Source organism: Leuresthes tenuis, unplaced genomic scaffold (genome assembly GCF_036924035.1).
Source record: "Leuresthes tenuis unplaced genomic scaffold, fLeuTen1.0.hap1 SCAF_13, whole genome shotgun sequence".
Classification (NCBI taxonomy): domain Eukaryota; kingdom Metazoa; phylum Chordata; class Actinopteri; order Atheriniformes; family Atherinopsidae; genus Leuresthes; species Leuresthes tenuis.
In genome coordinates, this window is record NW_027325367.1 from 1,878,188 (window position 1) to 1,898,318 (window position 20,131).

Sequence of the window (20,131 nt, forward strand, 5' to 3'; positions counted from 1 at the left end):
ACAGGCACTCTACTGGGACCACTTCATCCACAAACCACACTGACTTTTTGTCACATACTTACTTAACTACTAACTACTACTTTGTGTCTGTAGGTAAAAAAAAATGGTACGAGGAGTTCCTCAGGGTTCAATTCTGGGGCCCCTTTTATTCAACAGAGTTGGACTAAATATGGAGAAGCTGCTTTTCGTTTTTATGGATCATATATGTGGAACACTGCAGGGGGGCGTGTGGATGAAGTGGTCCCAGTAGAGTGCCTGTGTAGAAATCCCTCCGTTAGCTCTCCTATAGCTGCAAGTAGCCACATAACAGCAGCTATGAGCTAACAGAGCTATGAGCTAACAGCAGCTATAGCACACGTTCATTCATTCATTCTTCTTAAAGTATTGGTGAAATAAAGACAGATAATGCCTTATTTAGAGGCTGCATCCTCTAAGCCCCGTTCTCTCCGTTATATGGATCTCCAGTTATCTAAATATCTTCTGAAGGACGCCGACTTTCACCAAACTGTTCTCTGTGAGCAGATGAACGTATTTCATGCCAGAAATAAGGTTTAAAAACACCGGAGTTCCCCTTTAAGTCCCAAATTATTCCAACATGCTTTGCAGTAAAAATAATAATAAAAATATAAATATGAGACTAACCTAAATTGTTTTAAACAGTCGTGTGCACGTTTTCTCTTTGGTATTCTTGCATTAATCCTCACAGCCTTCTTCAGACACGTGCACAGACACGTGCACAGATGTGCTGTTTTTAGTTTGGCATGTCGCTTTTCGCCTTTACAGCTGATCAATGCCGCCATTTTCAGGCTTTTGTTGCCTCACAGTTTAAGTCAATATTCTTTTTATGAGGTGTTGCTACAGCAGTTAATGAAGAGTGAAGAGACACAAAAGAACAACAATACCATCACATCACGGTAAAAAGGAGGGAAGGGATCAAAAGAGAAGAGAAAAAAGGCAGTCAGACAGAAGAGGACTGATGACGGGCGAAGTTACAAATGAGGACTGAAGCAGTGAAAACAGTGTGAGTGAAGGCCAAGCTGACAAAGAGCTCATAATGATGCTGTGCACAGCTCAGAGTGAAGGGCAGTAATTTACCCATCAAGGACAAACACAACAGTGGGAAGAGAAAGCCCACGTGACCTTCAGCCCACTCCACAACTATGTTCTGTTACCATCTGAAGTTTTCACCTGGAAAACTCCTCAATATTTACCTAAAACACAAACAAACCTTTAAATCTATACTTTTTAGAAAAGTATTCGCTGAATACTGATCAGCGACATATTCTGAGCGTTTTTAGCAGTTTTCTGAGGTCTCGCTGAGACACTCTGGTAAAAATAGCTGTTGGTTTACGCTCGGTTCTGTCTGTTTTCAGCATCAACCCGGCATGTTTCACAGCTTTGTTGTGTTTGCATTTACTGCAAACTGCGAAAAACAGTCGAAACTGCTCCAAGATTATTGGAGTCCAGTTAAATGTTTTCACTTTGGAGGATACGAGGCTAATTTGGCCTTGTTTGGATGCCATTAGGAGGAAAAGCAGCCGTTATTCTAACCGGGGGCTCACACCAAAAGTGGCGTGAGCGGCCAGCTGCCGTTCATTTTCAATGTAAGCTGGTGTCGATGAGTTGAGAAAGGCTCAACTTTATGCAAATGAGCAGTGACGCTACGCAACGACAGCCAATTAGGGCCGATCTGGATTCCGAAAGCGGAAAAAAGGTGGAAAAGAGGCGGGAAAAAGGTGGAAAAAGGCGGGAAAATAAGGTGGAAAAAGGCGGAAAAAATGTGAAAAAAAAAGGTGGAACAGAGGCAGAAAAAGGGTGGAAAAAAAGGCGGAAAAAGGCGGAAAAAAGGTGGAAAAAAAGGTGGAACAAAGGCAGAAAAAGGGTGGAAAAAAAGGTGGAAAAAGGTGGAAAAAAGGCGAAAAAAAAGGTGGGAAAAAGTGGAAAAGGGCGGAAAACGGCAGAGCGCAAACACAAAGAAACACAAAGAGCCCAGAGTACGATCCATGGTGAAAGAGGGAACCGATGTATGGATGGATTATTATATATATCTGCTAGTTGCTATACATATAAGCCCCGCCCCTTTGGCCGCTTCCGGCGGCAGAAGAAGCAGAAGCGGCGGGTTGTGAGCTTTTGGTGTGAGCCCCCGGTAATCATTTCATTCCCTCTGCTAAATACTGGCAGAAGCTTTTTATTCAGACTTGTGTTTTTAATCCTGATCAGCTGATTATCCGCTGATGTGAGGCGGCCTGTGGATGTCAGACGCTGATCTGGGAAGGTTGTGATGGATAAAGTTTTCTGGATTCCAGTTTACAAATGGTTCCCCTGAAGCTGGGAGAGGACCATCTCTGAGGTAAAACGGACCCTAGAAGAGGAGTTTATGTCCTCTGGCAGAGCAAAAATAGAGCGAAGACCTCCTTAAAAAGCTGGAATAACTGAAGGAATTCCTCCAGTCTGAGAGAAGTGACCAGCCAGGACTCTTCAGGCAGAAGTAGAAGAACCAACAGTGATTCTGAAGTCCAGTTCCTCATCTAATGGTTCATAGTAAAGCACCAAGACTGCATTTAAAGGCTTCAGAGCAAAATGAAGAAGTTTCTGTGGACTAATCAGTCAACAACTGGTCAGAATATCCTCCAAGTGGAGCTCAGTGATGGCGACATTACGTTTCGAGGTTGTTCCTAAACATCTGGACTCACTCCATTGGTCTAATATGATAAAATAACTTGGATCCACGTCTGTTTGTGCATCATATGAATGATTCCTGGTGGCCACACACAACTCAGCCCACAGCAGACGTCTCCTCCCAGGAATTGATTTTTCCTTCTGCAGAAAAGCCTCAAGCAGTGCGTTACATTTCCCCCCCGAAGCATCTCTTTCTGGGCGGTCTGCTGACAATCCACTGATTCAACTGACAGAAAATCAATCCAATCTCATCTAAGTCTGTGCTTTGCGACCTCATATCTTGACATCTTGGCTAAAAGGGAGGGAGGACGTATAACTCTGTCTTCCTCACACACACAAACACTAAATGTATTGTCTGGTTCTTCGAAGTTTATCTCAGCAACCTGAAAGTTTCACAGAGTCGTGTTTTTTACAGTTAAATGGTCTCATGTGGCTGTGAGACGGGAGGTCAGCTCTGTCCCGTGTGGTCATTGGAGACGGCCGATTTGACAGCCAGTTCCCTCAGAGACAGAACCGCAATATTTACGATGTTCATCCACCTGGAAAGAGTCGAAAAGCAGCAGCAGACAAACAAACTTTCACTATGACCCGACAACTCGGCGTCCTTTTCTTCTTTCGCCTGAAGGAAGATTCAAGGATAATCAAACTTTTTCCATCCGGAGTTGTGCAGCTTGTCCACAACAAAGAAAGAAAAGTCCGTTAGTGGGAGCAGATCTTTAATGAAGATGGGCCGCTGTCGGCCATGAGGTTCTGAACGTGGTGTTCTGGAGACGGTCGGTCCAAATGAAAACTGCCCCTTTTTAACTTAAAATAACCCTGGAACCAAACTCCCTGTAAAAGCTTCACCGTTACGACTGAGAGGCTGAGCTGCATGAGTCCCTCCATCATCTTCCTCTGATCTGAGGTCAGAACCAACAGGTCCAACAGGGAAACCCGGACATCTCTCTCCCCAGCGACCCTCTCCAGCTCCTCCTGGAGGATCCCGAGGCGTTCCCAGGTCAGATGGGATAATCCCTCCAGAGAGTTCTGGTTCTGACCCGTGGCCTCCTCCCAGGAGGCATCCTGACCAGAGGAACCAGCTCAGCTGACTCCTTTCTTTGTGGAGGAGCAGCGGCTCTACTCCGAGCTCCTCCCGGATGTTAGAGCTCCTCCCCCCGATGGTGGAGCTCCTCCCCTCAGATGGTGGAGCTCTTCCCCCGGATGGTAGAGCTCCTCCCCTCAGATGGTGGAGCTCCTCCCCTCAGATGGTGGAGCTCCTCCCCCCCGGATGGTGGAGCTCCTCCCCTCAGATGGTGGAGCTCCTCCCCTCAGATGGTGGAGCTCTTCCCCCGGATGGTAGAGCTCCTCCTCTGGATGATGTAGCTCCTCCCCCCGGATGGTGGAGCTCCTCCCCCTGGATGATGGAGCCCCTCCCCCGGATGGTAGAGCTCCTCCTCCGGATGATGGAGCTCCTCCCTTCGGTTGGTGGAGCTCTTCCCCCGGATGGTAGAGCTCCTCCCCTCAGATGGTGGAGCTCCTCCCCTCAGATGGTGGAGCTCCTCCCCCCCGGATGGTGGAGCTCCTCCCCTCAGATGGTGGAGCTCCTCCCCTCAGATGGTGGAGCTCTTCCCCCGGATGGTAGAGCTCCTCCTCTGGATGATGTAGCTCCTCCCCCCGGATGGTGGAGCTCCTCCCCCTGGATGATGGAGCCCCTCCCCCGGATGGTAGAGCTCCTCCTCCGGATGATGGAGCTCCTCCCTTCGGTTGGTGGAGCTCCTCCCCCCCGGATGGTGGAGCTCCTCCCCTCAGATGGTGGAGCTCTTCCCCCGGATGGTAGAGCTCCTCCTCCGGATGATGTAGCTCCTCCTCCGGATGATGTAGCTCCTCCTCAGGATGATGTAGCTCCTCCCCCCCGGATGGTGGAGCTCCTCCCCTTGGATGATGGAGCTCCTCCCCCTGGATGGTGGAGCTCCTCCCCCTGGATGATGGAGCCCCTCCCCCGGATGGTGGAGCTCTTCCCTCAGATGATGGAGCTCCTCCCCCTATCTCTAAGGCTGAGCCCCACCCCCCTCTGAAGGAAACTCATTTCAGCCGCTTGTATCCAGCTCCTCCTTCTTTGGGTCAGAACCCAGATCTGTGAGCTCAGGTGAGGGTTGGAACAAAGATGGAGCAGGAACCTGAAAGCTTCTCCTTCCGGCTCAGCTTCACCAAACGGACCGGAGCAGCGCCCTCATTACTGCTGACGGAGCCCCGATCCGTCTGTCCATCTCTGATCCAACTCACCATCACTGAGAACCAGGTCCAGAGATGCTGAAACTGCTCCAGCTGAGGCAGAGACTCAGCCCGACCCGGAGGTTCAGAACCAGAGATGCTGAAACTGCTCCAGCTGAGGCAGAGACTCATCCCTGATCCCGACTTTCATCTCGGCTGCTTCACACTCAGCTGTGAACTGAAGGTTCTGGCTTGAAGAAGCCAACAGAACCACACCATCCCCCTCCTTTAAAAATGGCAACCAGCCCCCAGTCTTCCACTCAATGGACTATTTCTGACCACTCCTGACTCACTTCTTGCTGTTGCCTTCCGTTAGCTGAACCTTCTGGTGCCTGTTTAGTGGTCGTATTTTTTCAGGCTTGCTGTATGGAAGGAGATTTATCTTTGTGTTTAGTTCTGCATCTGCCTTTATCTTTCAACCCTTCTCTTTTCAGCCTGATTCTTAGTCCTCCTGCCTGTGATAAACCAGCCTGTTGGAGCATTTTGACCCACACCGGCTCTTGGTTTCTTCACAGAACTTCCTGTATTCACCGATTAGTCTTTACAAAAGCAAGAAAGTTGTCGGTTTCTCGTTTTCTTGCTTCTTTCTGGAGTTTTTCTGCAGAAACTGGACTGAAACTTTCTTGAGAAAACTCCATGTGGTATTTTTAAGTGTATTCTGGTACCAAACCAGTCGATGGTTTCTCCCTTTGTTTGCTCTTACTCATATTTGGATTCGAGTTCAGGAGGATTTGGCAGAAAACCACTTTGTTCTGGGCCAAATTCCTGCTCTTTAAATGTACTTTGGATTAAATATCAGCACAATTAATTTTACATTTTCACAGGCAATGTTGGCTAAAGCTCAGCTGCTTTGCTGACGAACGAAAGTGTTAGTTTGTCTCTCCAGACTGTTACAAACGGGTCTGTGAAGTGCTGCTAACTGATGGCAGGCCTCACTAAATATCACCCCTGAGCATTCGAAAGCAGTGACGATATGCTCGGTCTGCTCTGCAGGGATGAACCCTCATAATAGGGACTGGATTTGCACCTTTCATGTGGGTGACCTGGGTTCAAATCCCCTGCATGAAAGGTACTACCTCCAGCAGGGGTCCTTAGGCAAGGCCTACCTGTAAGTCGCTTTGGATAAAAGCGTCTGATAAACATAATACAAAGAGGTCATGAAACCACGCTGTAACCCATAGGTGTCAAACTCTGGCCGAGGCAATTTCAAATTAATATTAGAGCTGGCCCGTCAGTATTATACGGCGGCAGCGCTGTAACACCGCTTATACTACAAATCCCATAATGCTTTGCGGTTGTTTTGGCGCGTCAATCAGAACAGAGGCAGAAACGCCCCCTCCTCTGTGTCAGTAGCATCTATGCTAGCGGTCTTCTTGTGCCCCCCGCCTCTCCCCCAGACCACACTTCGACCTCAAACCACAGCTGTCACTGTTACCTACCAAAAAATGGCCAAAAGAAAGGCAGAAAATAGATGGGAGACAGAATATCTGTTTATGTAAAAGACAGACCTGTTTGTCTTGTTTGTGGAGCCAACGCGTCAGTAACTAAGGCGTAACTAAGGAGTAACTAAGCAGTAACTAAGCAGTAACTAAGGAGTAACTAAGGAGTAACTAAGGAGTAACCAAGGAGTAACCAAGGAGTAACCAAGCAGTAACCAAGGAGTAACTAAGCAGTAACTAAGGAGTAACTAAGGAGTAACTAAGCAGTAACTAAGGAGTAACTAAGGAGTAACTAAGGAGTAACTAAGGAGTAACTAAGGAGTAACTAAGGAGAAACTAAGGAGAAACTAAGGAGTAACTAAGGAGAAACTAAGCAGTAACTAAGCAGTAACTAAGGAGTAACTAAGGAGTAACTAAGCAGTAACTAAGGAGTAACTAAGGATATAATATTAGACGACACTATGAAACGAAACACCAGGACAAATATAAGGACCTGGACACAGCTCAAAGGAGCCAGAAAGTAAAGGAGATGAAAAGAGGTTTATGTTATTTTATTTTCACATTTATTAGCCTGTGTAAGAAGCTAATTTTGACATAAATCAGAGGGCTGCAAACAGAAAGGAGGCATTAAATTTTCATTTTAATTTAATTTAATATGCCATTGATATGTTTTTATTATTATTATTATTATTATTAGCAACTCAGTTTTGCAGCCCTGGACTTTAAGGTTATATAAGCCTTGCTGGTTCAGTATTCATTGTTAAATCAAAACTTGTTGGGTTCCATATTAAAAAGTTCATTTGTTCAACCTTGGCCCGCGGCTTTGTTCACTTTAACATTTTGTCCCTCTGTGTGTTTGAGTTTGACCCCCTGCTGTAGTTCAGTAACAGTCCAGGTCCTGTTCCTGACACCAAAGGAAGCAGTGGATTAGCTTCGTGACAGCGGAGACAAGTGAGCTGTGGGAGGAAGACGACCGAGATGAAGACAACAGGCGGCCAGAGAGCCAAAGACTGCTGCTAATTAATTTAGCCGTCACCAGAGCTGCCAAACGAAGAAAAAGAAGAAGAAGAAGCTGCTCCCTGGAAATGTTAATAAAGCATGACAGACAGGCGCCGAACGCCATCTTGGTGCACTCTGTTCTGCACTACGAAGCTTTTCCAGCAGCTCATCTACCAGCTGCTCACTGCTGAGGAAGAGGTGAAACTTTCAGAAGCAGAATAGAAAATGTGGGACATTCCCCTGGAGCACAAAGAGGCTGGGAGTCAGGTAATTCATGATGTGAGGCGGGCTGCCGAGCCACCGCTCCCCCAGCTGCAGGCAGGAGGCATCACACTGCTTCCCGTTTCCATGGCGACTGACAAAAACACAGCAGGGTCTGAGGAGACTAATCTATCCTTTAAATAACAACTTCCATCTGTGGTGGGCAGCAGCAATGAAACGCCGGGATGGGGCTGGTGCTCCATCAACTCATTTATCTTGTCACATTCGCCTATATTAGCATAATAGGTGGATGACCCCCAATGAGAAGGACTTTATTGGTAAACTCCTCTGAAATTCACATTCAAATTACTCCCCCTGCATGTTAGTGAGGACAGACGAGCTTCCAAGTGACATATTTCAGTGAATGGCACGGAATACTGAAACTAAATGAACAGGAACAGCTTGTTTTGTTTTTAATGGGAAGCTGGAGTAAAAAAGATGAACCCATTTCAGTTTACTGCAGATTATATTTGCATTTTAAGCATTGGTGTGACCTGAACAACTGCTGCTGTGGTTTAAAAGAACCAAAGGACCAAATATTACCAGGAAACAGCAGCAGAGATTCACTGAAACATGTTCAAACCTGAACATAAACCCAGAATCTGAGGCAGAAACAGAGTTTTTATCAGTTCTCAGCAGCTTTAAAGTGAATCTCTGGTCTGAGCTCCTTTATTCTCCAACACAGCCTGAACCCTCTGAGACAAGCTTTCTGTCATTTCTTTAAGGAGTCTTCAGGAATAGTTCTCCAGGCTTCTTGAAGGACATCCCAAAGCTCTTCTTTGGATGTGGGCTGCCTTTTGTTCCGTTCTCTGTCAGATGATCCCACACTGCTTCAATAATGTTGAGGTCCGGGCTCTGGGGAGGATTCATCCCTCCATAAGACCTGTTGCCACTGATTTTCAGTCCACTTCTTGTGTCATTTGGCACAGCTCAGCCTTTTCTCCCTGTTTCCCTTCCTTAAGAACGGCTTCTTGACAGCCACCCTTCCATGGAGCCCATTTCTGATGAGGCTTGGGCCAACAGTAGATGGATCAGCTGAAGGTCCAGATGCATCTCTCAGGTCCTGTCAGGTCACAGCTGGATTTTTTCCTCTTTCTTAAGGACATCACTTTCAGATCCTGTTCATCTGCTGTAGATAGTTTTTTAGGCCTGACACTTCTTCTTTTGTCCTCCACTTGTCCAGTTTCCTCAAATGTTTTAAGGACACACTGCACACCATGCTGAGATATGCCAAGTTTTCAGCTAATAGCTCTTTGGGAATCACCTTGTTGCTGCAGAAATCCTATTTTCTGTCTGTCAAACTGTGTTTTCTTTGCTGTTTTTCATAGATGCAGCTAAAGAAATGGGAACAAATGATGTGTCTTTGTGACATTATAAACCATTGAGCTAAAATTTAATGTTATTGATCTAATTTAGTTGGCTGGATTTATAAAGAGGCCTTTTTTTTTTTAGCTCAAAACCAAAAATGTTCTTTTATTTTTCTGGTTTCTTTTCTAACAAGAAGTCCAGATCTGCTATCAAAATGATGAGCTGTTTAATATGGAAATTACTGCCACAGTGAATGATGTGAAGCAGCCACATTTTCCACTGAGACATGATTGTTTCTTATCTGCTCTCCACTTCCTGTGTCTACACCAAATTTCTCCCCTTCCTGATTTATTCCCGACTCAACCAATGAAACCTCCATTTCTGGAGTCATCATTTGTTTTTCTGCAGAGATGTTATGTTGGTTTGCTTCCCCCCTGAGAATCAGAGCTGGTGAGTAAAGACAAAGAAGATGGGGATCACTGACTGAGCTGTGGATGAACACTGAGGCGCTTTAATGGAGCTATAATACAGACGACAGGTAGTTTAACATGAAACCGCAACTTCTATCATGAATATGGTCTTAACATTCAACCTCTCAGCTTTAATTTGAGGGTATTCAGCCTTTTAAAACGTAGAATTCATAGAAAATAAAGACCATGAATGAGAAACCAGAGCCTTCAGGATCAAATAACTGCGACAGACAGCTTAAAACTTACTGTTGGAGCCGTTGTCATGACTGTTAAGTCTAAAAAATATATAAAACACAGAACAAATCAGCTTTGTGGCTCCTCATCTGACCTGGCAACCCATCTTTTAGAAGACAAACGTCGGGATGGGAGTATCTGTCCCCTCCTGGTAATAACAGATGAAATGTGATGCCCAGAGGAGGCCTGGAGGGCTCCAGAGTCACCAAGAGTAAATTAAACTGGCGCTGGCCTTTAGAGGAAGGAGCTCATTTCCTCTGGCTTTGCCTCCAACTCTGAGCCCTGAAAGTCTGAATGAGCCAAAGTTAAAATCATTAAGGGCAACCATCACAGATGCTGACTGGCTTTGAATCTCATTACAACATTATGATGAAACTCGGGTTTCAGGGGGATCCAACTCCAAATGAAGCGAGTAAAGTGAGAGGAAGACGGAAGAAATGTTGAATATCTTCACAAACAGATAATAATGTAGTTTTTAATAAGATAAAAAACTTGTTTGCCTCAACAAACTTCATTTAAACTGCTTTCTCCAACAAAATGAGAGCCTCATAATGGCTCCGCCTCCATCGGGCCTCAAGAGAATAGTTTTAGTAGAATTAGACTTAGAATTGTTCCAGGGCCGAAGAATAAGAAGCGCTCCAGCCTTTGTGCGGTTTCAGGGGTTACAGACGACTCTTTTTTTTGTCTTCCCGTCACAGTTAACAGCGGTAACCGACGGCAACCGAGGTGGAGCAGCTGTATTTGCAGCTGGAGCTCATCGATACTGAAGAACAAATGCTTAAATGTTAAATGTTGGTCTGTAGGACCGGCCGATGCCTGGAGGAACAAATGCACCTCAGATAATTCAGAATGTCAACGAGCTTCTTCGCCGTTTACAGCCATTAAGGCCGGAAAATGCAGGGGAATTACGTTCTGAGCGGACCAATCACAGCCCTCACAGCCCGTGTCTACGTGGCGTGGAGTAACCATCACACCAAAAGCGTTGCTCACGACGCTCACAACCCGCTGAAGGTGACTTACTTCTTAAAGTCTGCCTCCCGTTTCCTGGAATGTTCTGCTGCACTTTTACAGCTTTTATTACCGTCCTCGGCTCTTAATTACGAGGTAGGAAGTCAGACTTAAACAGCGTCTAAACAAGGCTCATTTACGGAAAATAACACAGATCCATGATGAAGTTTCAGCACCTTTTTCACGATAAAGCTTTATTTTTCCATCCCCGACGCTCCTCTGGGGTGAAAGCAGCTGAGCAAACAGCCAACGTAAACAGAGCAAACTGAGTCGTGTTGCTGGAGAGGCATTTACACCCCGAGTGTGATCCTGCTGGATTTCACGGGGCCGTCTGGCGGATGTCACAGAGCGGCGCCCTCCAACAGAACGACGCAGATGGCTCATCTGTATGCTGCGCCGATCCGAGTCAGACAGGAACGCTGACCTCAGCCACCCGCTCCTGACTTCAAAGCCTCGACTCGCGTCCTTGAAACTCTGCTTTTAAAACAGTGGCTCCAGCTGACGGAGGCGGGTAATAATCCCAATATTACCGAGCAGCTACAGTTACGATTGCAGGCTCTTTGTAGTAAAGTGAGAGATGCAGGGCCCCACAAGGTGTACAGAGTACAAGTTGACTTTTATTAACTCTTTTATTAACTCATCCAACGTAGCACCTAAAACATACCCCCTTCCAACCCGACTGAACAAATCCCAACAGACATATATGCTCTGATAGGCCTCCTCTCCAGTTCAAACGAGCCTATCAGAGCAGATCTGGGGATAAGAGGTTAATTAACAATGAAATCATACAGATCTTAATTTGTTTGTGCCAACAAATACAAATTAACTCCTGCAAAATAAAGAAAGAAAATATAGTTCATTCAAAACTAATCCACAAAATGTACAACATAAATAATCCAACTTAATTAACTGAAAATATTTCCACCAATCACAGCAATCCCCGCCTCTTTCTGGTCTCCATAAAGGGAGACCTATAGAGGCCCAGATGCACACAGAACCAGAGAGACCAGGTGACAAATCACATTGTTTCACATTTACAATCTGACCCAGCAGACAGTGAGAAGGTCAGCACTTCCTCACACTCTTTCTTTGTAACTGCACCCTCTTCACCACGGTAAATGCTGGTGTTTAACTTTGCAATTAACCTGTAATTCTTGTGTTTAGCTGCAGATTAGCTCTTCGCACTGTAACCACCAGGTTTAAGACCTGAAAGTTCGACCGTGGCACCATTTTAATTCCCTCTGGATAACAGCATAATCTTGTTAAGTGTCTCCTCCACAATTTCTATATAATGGGCGGGACGCCGCGGCTCCCCTGAGACCAGAGAGCTGCAGGCACAAGCTAATAAGTCAGTCTTCAAACGAGCTCTCTTCAAAAGAAGCTGGGCTGGAGCAGAAAGACGCGAGCTCACTGCTGTTCACGGCTCTCTGCTTTGAAATGTCAGACCCTCCCACTGAAGAGGCCTCATAGAACAGCTGGGAACAGTGAAGAAAAAACTACATTAAACTGGTTTCACAGCTCCTGACCAGAGAGACCGAGTCCAGCAAAAAGTGGTAAATGTTGAGGCAGCGCTGCATTACAACCAGACTGGATCCCTGCATGGACCACAGTGAGACAGTTTCAGACAGTCACATATAGTTCCCCCTCAGGTTCCCACCTTTTCCAGAACTCTGCAGCTCCTTTTAAGGACTTTTTGGCAAACTGTGTCCATCCTGTTTCTGTGGCTAACTAGCGGTTAGCATGTAGCAGTGGCTAACTAGCGGTTAGCATGTAGCAGCGTAGCCTCTGTGGACAGTCGTCTCTGACAGAGACACACCTGCCTCCTGAAGATGGTTCTGATCTGTTGGACGGGCCTTTGAGGGCTTTTCTTTCCCACAGTGAGGATTCTTCTGTCTTCCTTGGCCAACCAGAGCATTCTTTCTTCTTCATGAGCATCCAGACAGCTGATTTTTGGTAATCCTAAGGTTTGACCCACGTCTCTGATGGTTTTATCCTTGTTTTTCAGCCTCATAAAAGCCTCCCTGACTTTCACCGGCACAGCTTCTCGCCTCATGTTGAACAACGACAGACTCCAAACTGTAGAAACAAGCCCAGGTATCTCATCTCTGCACTGATGAATCAGTGAAAGACCTGGAAGACACCTTCCAGGACACTATGGTCTGCTTTTTTAATGGCAAAAACAATGATTTTTCTGTGCTGGTTTGGTTGCTGTGCTGCAAGAATCATTAGCATTAGCTATGATGCGTAACCATAGCAACGAGCAAGTTTTTTTTGCATGTTGGAGCAGCTGATTGAGCTTATCAAAGTAGGTAAAAGATCCCAAATCAAGATGAGTTTAAGAGGAGACGTCCAGGATGGAGAAAAACTCGTTCTTTCATTGATCATCACGGGAAATGTGCAGAATGTGCAGAAATCACTGGCAGATAAGATCTATAAAGTATACATCAGCAATAGAATTTGGTTTTGGAGATGAATAAAGTATTTTTGAATTGAATTATTTCAGAAGCAGAAACTCAGAATATTCTCAGTATCCCTGACTCAGAAAAAAACTGAATATTTAGGTCAATTAGAAGAAAAAAATACAAAAAGTGGGGAACTGAGCAGGTGAAATCCTGAAAAATGCCACTAAAGGTCTATTTAGTGCCCAAACGCTGCTGTTAAAAGAGGAAAATCACACATTCAACATCTGACATCGTTTCTTTGCACCATTTTCAGCTACATTTACATTTAAACTGGACTGGAAACAGTGACGGAGCTCCTGAGGCAAGACGAGATCGACTTGAATCCATGATGGAAGTCCACACTTGGCTAAAAATACAGATTACGGCTCGTTTGTTCATAGCTCAGGGCTGTTCCCATATCTGTTTTCCCCCCCAAACGTGGCTCTCAGAACTGCTGCCTTTTGTCACGGCCCCGTGGAAGACGAGAAAAATAACAAGAGAGCGACTCAGAGGAGGTGGGAGGGATGCTCAGAAGGAGGGAAAATCATCCGCTTTCTTTACTGTTTTCACACATTTCCATTCCCAAGGACCCCCGGTGGCCTCGGCTCGGCCTTTCACAGGAAGCCTGTGACTCAGGCAGTGACCAAAGCTGCCGGCGGACCTTTGAATACACGGCAGGCAGGAAACCGGCAGGATGCAGTATTGATTACGGCATTTCAGGAGTGACCAGGGCAACAAATCAATAAGGCAAGCTGTTAGTGCCTGAAGGCTGGCACAGATACGATCTCTTCATGAGTGTTTGACAGAAAGAGCGTCTGTGGGGAAGAAGGCCCGAGAAATAAAAGCTCAAGCTGCTTTTCAGAAGAAGTGTTAAAACACTCTGCAACATCCCACTGAGAAGCCAAAGAGCAGCCGCTCAGGAGGCCACAAAAGAAAGAAAAGGCAAAAGGGTGAACTGTAACAGAGCTGAGAGCGAGAGGAAGAGGAGGAAAGGAGTGCTGGCACTGCAGGAATAAGTGAGTGTTTACCTGGGAGGCTTGCCAGAGCTGATCAGCCACAGCGTTGATCTCAGAGAGGATGTGACGGATGAGAAAGGACTTTGATACGCTGCTGTTCCCCAACGCAATCAGGCACTCCATCAGCTTCTCTGCAGCATGGAGCTGCGGCTTGGAAAAGGAAAAAGGTTTTACTGACAGACTTCCCTGAAACCTTTCCATCACAGCAGAATTAAATATGCAAACCACCTGCCTATCCTTCAATTAGAAGCTTCTGCAGAGTGTTTCAAGGCCCATAGTTGAATATATAATCCCATATGAGCCTGAGAGTAGCTTTTACTGAGCTGGATTACTTCACCAGCTTTCCACATCAAAGGCCTCCGCTGTTGTTCACCCATTTACCTTATTTCTGGCATGAAATGCGTTCATGTGCTCACTGAGAACAGTTTGGTGAAAGTCGGCGTCCTTCGGAAGATATTTAGATAACTGGAGATCCATATAACGGAGTGAACGGGGCTTAGAGGATGCAGCCTCTAAATAAGGCATTATCTGTCTTTATTTCACCAATACTTAAAGAAGAATGAATGAATGAACGTGTGCTATAGCTCTGTTAGCTCATAGCTCTGTTAGCTCATAGCTGCTGTTAGCTCATAGCTGCTGTTAGCTCATAGCTCTGTTAACTCATAGCTCTGTTAGCTCATAGCTGCTGTTATGTGGCTACTTGCAGCTATAGGAGAGCTAACGGAGGGATTTCTACACAGGCACTCTACTGGGACCACTTCATCCACACGCCCCCCTGCAGCACAGCTTATTCACTCCGTGCTCTGTGACAGTCGGCTAACTTCACACAGAGTTTGCTGCTGATAGTTTTGTGCAACATAGCAGGATATTTATCAGATTTCCAGTAAGATGGACGTTCTTACCGGAGTGAATAAACTGTGCTGCAGGGGGGCGTGTGGATGAAGTGGTCCCAGTAGAGTGCCTGTGTAGAAATCCCTCCGTTAGCTCTCCTATAGCTGCAAGTAGCCACATAACAGCAGCTATGAGCTAACAGAGCTATGAGCTAACAGCAGCTATGAGCTAACAGAGCTATAGCACACGTTCATTCATTCATTCTTCTTAAAGTATTGGTGAAATAAAGACAGATAATGCCTTATTTAGAGGCTGCATCCTCTAAGCCCCGTTCACTCCGTTATATGGATCTCCAGTTATCTAAATATCTTCAGAAGGACGCCGACTTTCACCAAACTGTTCTCGGTGAGCAGATGAACGTATTTCATGCCAGAAATAAGGTTTAAAAACACCGGAGTTTCCCTTTAAAGGGTGAAGTCAGAGCACCGGCAGAACGGTTTACTCAGACCCAACAATCAGGTTTAACTTGTTTGGTATAAAAATCATTCAGCAGTGGATTCAGCCCAAAGCACCGAACACCAGGAGCAACAAAAACCATATTTAAGACCGGGTTCATGTCTGAAAGACGGAATATAAGCAAACTCAGAGTTTAACAGCTTGGAAACCCAAACACAGCAGGTGTAAACACACTAATTCTGCTTCAATTAGCTTCCAACATCTGGAGGACAACAACAAAACCTCAACAGGCGTGCAAACCTCTGATTCCTATGAATTCTAACAGCAACTGATTGCTGACAGCTCTTATAACTGCACATTTCCTTGATTGGGAGCTCTCCTCATAATCAATACCATCTCACAAAGTGTGACTGTCCGTGTGAAAGGCCTTTGGTGCTCTGATAACACAAGTTACAGCCAAAGAGTCAACTTCTCATGTCTCAGAAACAAGAAAAAGTTCCAGATGGGACTTTTATTTGATGACAATTAGTGTATTAATCTCTAAATACTCAAAATCAAGCAGGAATTTCAAAGGAATGCTCAACCCTGGTCTTATATACGGGTTAAAAAGACATTCAGGAGTCTTTCTTATGTGCCTGAAGCACGGCTTTGTTTCAGGACAGGTGCAGCCATAAAAGGCAGAATTAATAACCTGACCACTTCACTTTGGGGTCGAAGCACACGAGGCCAGCTGGATCCAGTCTTCAAGAAGCCAATAAAAGTTCCTCCAGCAGACAAATGGGCAGCCCGACACTAAACTGTTGCCCCCTCTGAAAGGTTATTACAGAGAATAATTCTGCAGCTGAACTCAGCGGCGGTGACGTTTGACTGATGCCTCTAGAGATTCTGTATCTGAAATGGCATCGTCTGGGCTCTTCGTCACGCCCAAGCTTTCCTCCGAGAACATAACGACTCCTCCAGGTGTGTCTGAGACAGCGAGGCTGAAATAGGAGCTCCCCTGGAGGACGAGGGCAGCTCTGAAGGTGGGACCTCCGCTGGGTAAATTACTGTCATTACTCCTCGAGATGGAACACAGTCCGACTCGAAGCGCTTTCCTGGAACTTCTCATTCAGCCGCTCTGCTGCTCACTACAGAGCTGGGAGTTAGACACAGACTACAACACTTTTTATTGGTATTTTAACTGCAAAACAAAGCGAGTTCAGTCACTGAAAGGGCAAGATACAAGGCAGAAAAGATTTTAGAAACTGGAGGTTCTAGAGTTTCTAAAAGCAGAATGGGAGGCAGAGCCTTCAGTTATCAGGCCCCTAAAAGCAGAATGGGAGGCAGAGCCTTCAGTTATCAGGCCCCTAAAAGCAGAATGGGAGGCAGAGCCTTCAGTTATCAGGCCCCTAAAAGCAGAATGGGAGGCAGAGCCTTCAGTTATCAGGCCCCTAAAAGCAGAATGGGAGGCAGAGCCTTCAGTTATCAGGCCCCTAAAAGCAGAATGGGAGGCAGAGCCTTCAGTTATCAGGCCCCTAAAAGCAGAATGGGAGGCAGAGCCTTCAGTTATCAGGCCCCTAAAAGCAGAATGGGAGGCAGAGCCTTCAGTTATCAGGCCCCTCTCTGTGGAACCAGCTGCCAGTTTGGCTTCAGGAAGCAGACACCCTCTCTACCTTTAAGATCAGGCTGAAACTTTCCTTTCTGATAAAGCTTATAGTTAGGGATGGCTCAGGTGAGCCTGAAACATCACATAGTTCTGCTGCTATAGGCCCAGACTGCTGGTTTCCTTGTGGTTCCCAGAGTTTCTAAAAGCAGAATGGGAGGCAGAGCCTTCAGTTATCAGGCCCCTAAAAGCAGAATGGGAGGCAGAGCCTTCAGTTATCAGGCCCCTAAAAGCAGAATGGGAGGCAGAGCCTTCAGTTATCAGGCCCCTAAAAGCAGAATGGGAGGCAGAGCCTTCAGTTATCAGGCCCCTAAAAGCAGAATGGGAGGCAGAGCCTTCAGTTATCAGGCCCCTAAAAGCAGAATGGGAGGCAGAGCCTTCAGTTATCAGGCCCCTAAAAGCAGAACGGGAGGCAGAGCCTTCAGTTATCAGGCCCCTAAAAGTAGAATGGGAGGCAGAGCCTTCAGTTATCAGGCCCCTCTCTGTGGAACCAGCTGCCAGTTTGGCTTCAGGAAGCAGACACCCTCTCTACCTTTAAGATCAGGCTGAAACTTTCCTTTCTGATAAAGCTTATAGTTAGGGATGGCTCAGGTGAGCCTGAAACATCCCATAGTTCTGCTGCTTCAGGCCCAGAGGACGGAGGATTGGATCAAAGTGAAGTTTTGATGCAATCTGTTGGTTTCCTGAGCTCGGCAACTCTTTTTTTTAATCGTCTCTGTACGAATTGGACTAATTTGGAACCGAATTAACTTGATTTGATTATAATTGGCTTTAATTGGACTGTATCTGTTGTGATTTGGTGCTTTACTAATAAAACTGAACTGGTTTGAGGTGGATTATCTCCACTTTTATTAGATATTGTACAAAGAACAACCATCAGATCCAAATAGAGACTTTTATCGGCATCTTGAGTCAAAAACTATCGAGAACATTTAATTAGGTCCCGATCACAGCGTTCTGGGGTCAGTTAGAGCGAAGACGTTGGAAACCTAGGCCTCCGCCCACCCCGTGGTCCTCTCTGTGGCGCCGAGTCATTACAGTTACATCTTTGGGTTTTGGCATGTGGGACATTTATTCTTTACATCTGGGGAAAAATAAAGGTTATAAGAAGAAAAAAACCACTTCAGGTTGGACAAGGATAAACGGAGAGAAGTTTTACAGCCACCAGTGAAGCAGAACAAGTCATAAATCATCAGAAACTCACCCTTCTGTTTCCAGAAACTAATTTCCAAGACCTGTGATTCATTCCGGCCATCTAACACCCCCTAACACACCTCTTCCTTTGTGGAAAAAATAGCTGTCACATAAAGAAGAGTTACAGACGCAGAGTTGTGTGAACACACTCCCTCTGATCAGTCCATCATAGCTTCTGAACACAATCATTTCCCTCAGCGGCAGCAGCGCTGTGACAGCTTCTTCTTCTGTTGAGGGCGACCACAGGAAGACAAAAACAAGGCTGAACGTTGAGCTCAGGTGCGTCCACTCGTGGTCCTCGAGATGCTTCCACAACGGGACCATCTGAGTCAAACAGACTTTACTGGACCTAAAAAAGAAGGAACGCTCTGGTCCCTAAAAGCCACGGGTTTAGGAGGCCAGTTAACAGACTTTTGTTAGCTGAAGCTAACGCTAACAGCTTAGCTAATGAAGATGACGTGCACCAACTTCTAAGGAGTTACTGCTGTTCCTTTCTGAAAGATGAACATTATTGTTCCCACATTACTTTGTTAGCTGAAGCTAACGCTAACAGCTTAGCTAATGAAGATGACGTGCACCAACTTCTAAGGAGTTACTGCTGTTCCTTTCTGAAAGATGAACATTATTGTTCCCACATTACTTTGTTAGCTGAAGCAAACGCTAACAGCTTAGCTAATGAAGATGACGTACACCAGCTTCTAAGGAGTTATTGCTGCTCCTTTCTGAAAGATAAACATTATTGTTCCCACATTACTTTGTTAGCTTAAGCTAACGCTAACAGCTTAGCTAATGAAGATGACGTACACCAACTTCTAAGGAGTTACTGCTGCTCCTTTCTGAAAGATGAACATTATTGTTCCCACATTACTTTGTTAGCTGAAGCTAACGCTAACAGCTTAGCTAATGAAGATGACGTACACCAACTTCTAAGGAGTTATTGCTGTTCCTTTCTGAAAGATGAACATTATTGTTCCCACATTACTTTGTTAGCTGAAGCTAACGCTAACAGCTTAGCTAATGAAGATGACGTACACCAACTTCTAAGGAGTTATTGCTGCTCCTTTCTGAAAGATGAACATTACTTTGTTAGCTGAAGCTAACGCTAACAGCTTAGCTAATGAAGATGACGTACACCAGCTTCTAAGGAGTTACTGCTGTTCCTTTCTGAAAGATGAACATTATTGTTCCCACATTACTTTGTTAGCTGAAGCTAACGCTAACAGCTTAGCTAATGAAGATGACGTACACCAACTTCTAAGGAGTTATTGCTGTTCCTTTCTGAAAGATCCCACATTACTTTGTTAGCTGAAGCTAACGCTAACAGCTTAGCTAATGAAGATGACGTACACCAACTTCTAAGGAGTTATTGCTGTTCCTTTCTGAAAGATGAACATTATTGTTCCCACATTACTTTGTTGGCTGAAGCTAACGCTAACAGCTTAGCTAATGAAGATGATGTACACCAACTTCTAAGGAGTTACTGCTGTTCCTTTCTGAAAGATGAACATTGTTCCCACATTACTTTGTTAGCTGAAGCTAACGCTAACAGCTTAGCTAATGAAGATGACGTACACCAACTTCTAAGGAGTTATTGCTGTTCCTTTCTGAAAGATCCCACATTACTTTGTTAGCTGAAGCTAACGCTAACAGCTTAGCTAATGAAGATGACGTACACCAACTTCTAAGGAGTTATTGCTGTTCCTTTCTGAAAGATGAACATTATTGTTCCCACATTACTTTGTTAGCTGAAGCTAACGCTAACAGCTTAGCTAATGAAGATGACGTACACCAACTTCTAAGGAGTTATTGCTGTTCCTTTCTGAAAGATGAACATTATTGTTCCCACATTACTTTGTTAGCTGAAGCTAACGCTAACAGCTTAGCTAATGAAGATGACGTACAC

At 45.4% G+C, this 20,131-nt stretch overlaps 1 protein-coding gene across 1 annotated transcript in view; it reads right to left on the reverse strand.

Moving 5' to 3' along the window:
• mei4 (meiosis-specific, MEI4 homolog (S. cerevisiae)) overlaps positions 1 to 20,131 on the reverse strand; it is a 35,705-nt gene that overhangs the window by 3,386 nt on the left and 12,188 nt on the right. Inside the window, exon 4 of the mRNA XM_072362884.1 lies at positions 14,118 to 14,249. Coding sequence (XP_072218985.1) covers positions 14,118 to 14,249 — 132 coding nt within the window. The remainder of the gene's footprint in view (positions 1 to 14,117; positions 14,250 to 20,131) is intronic.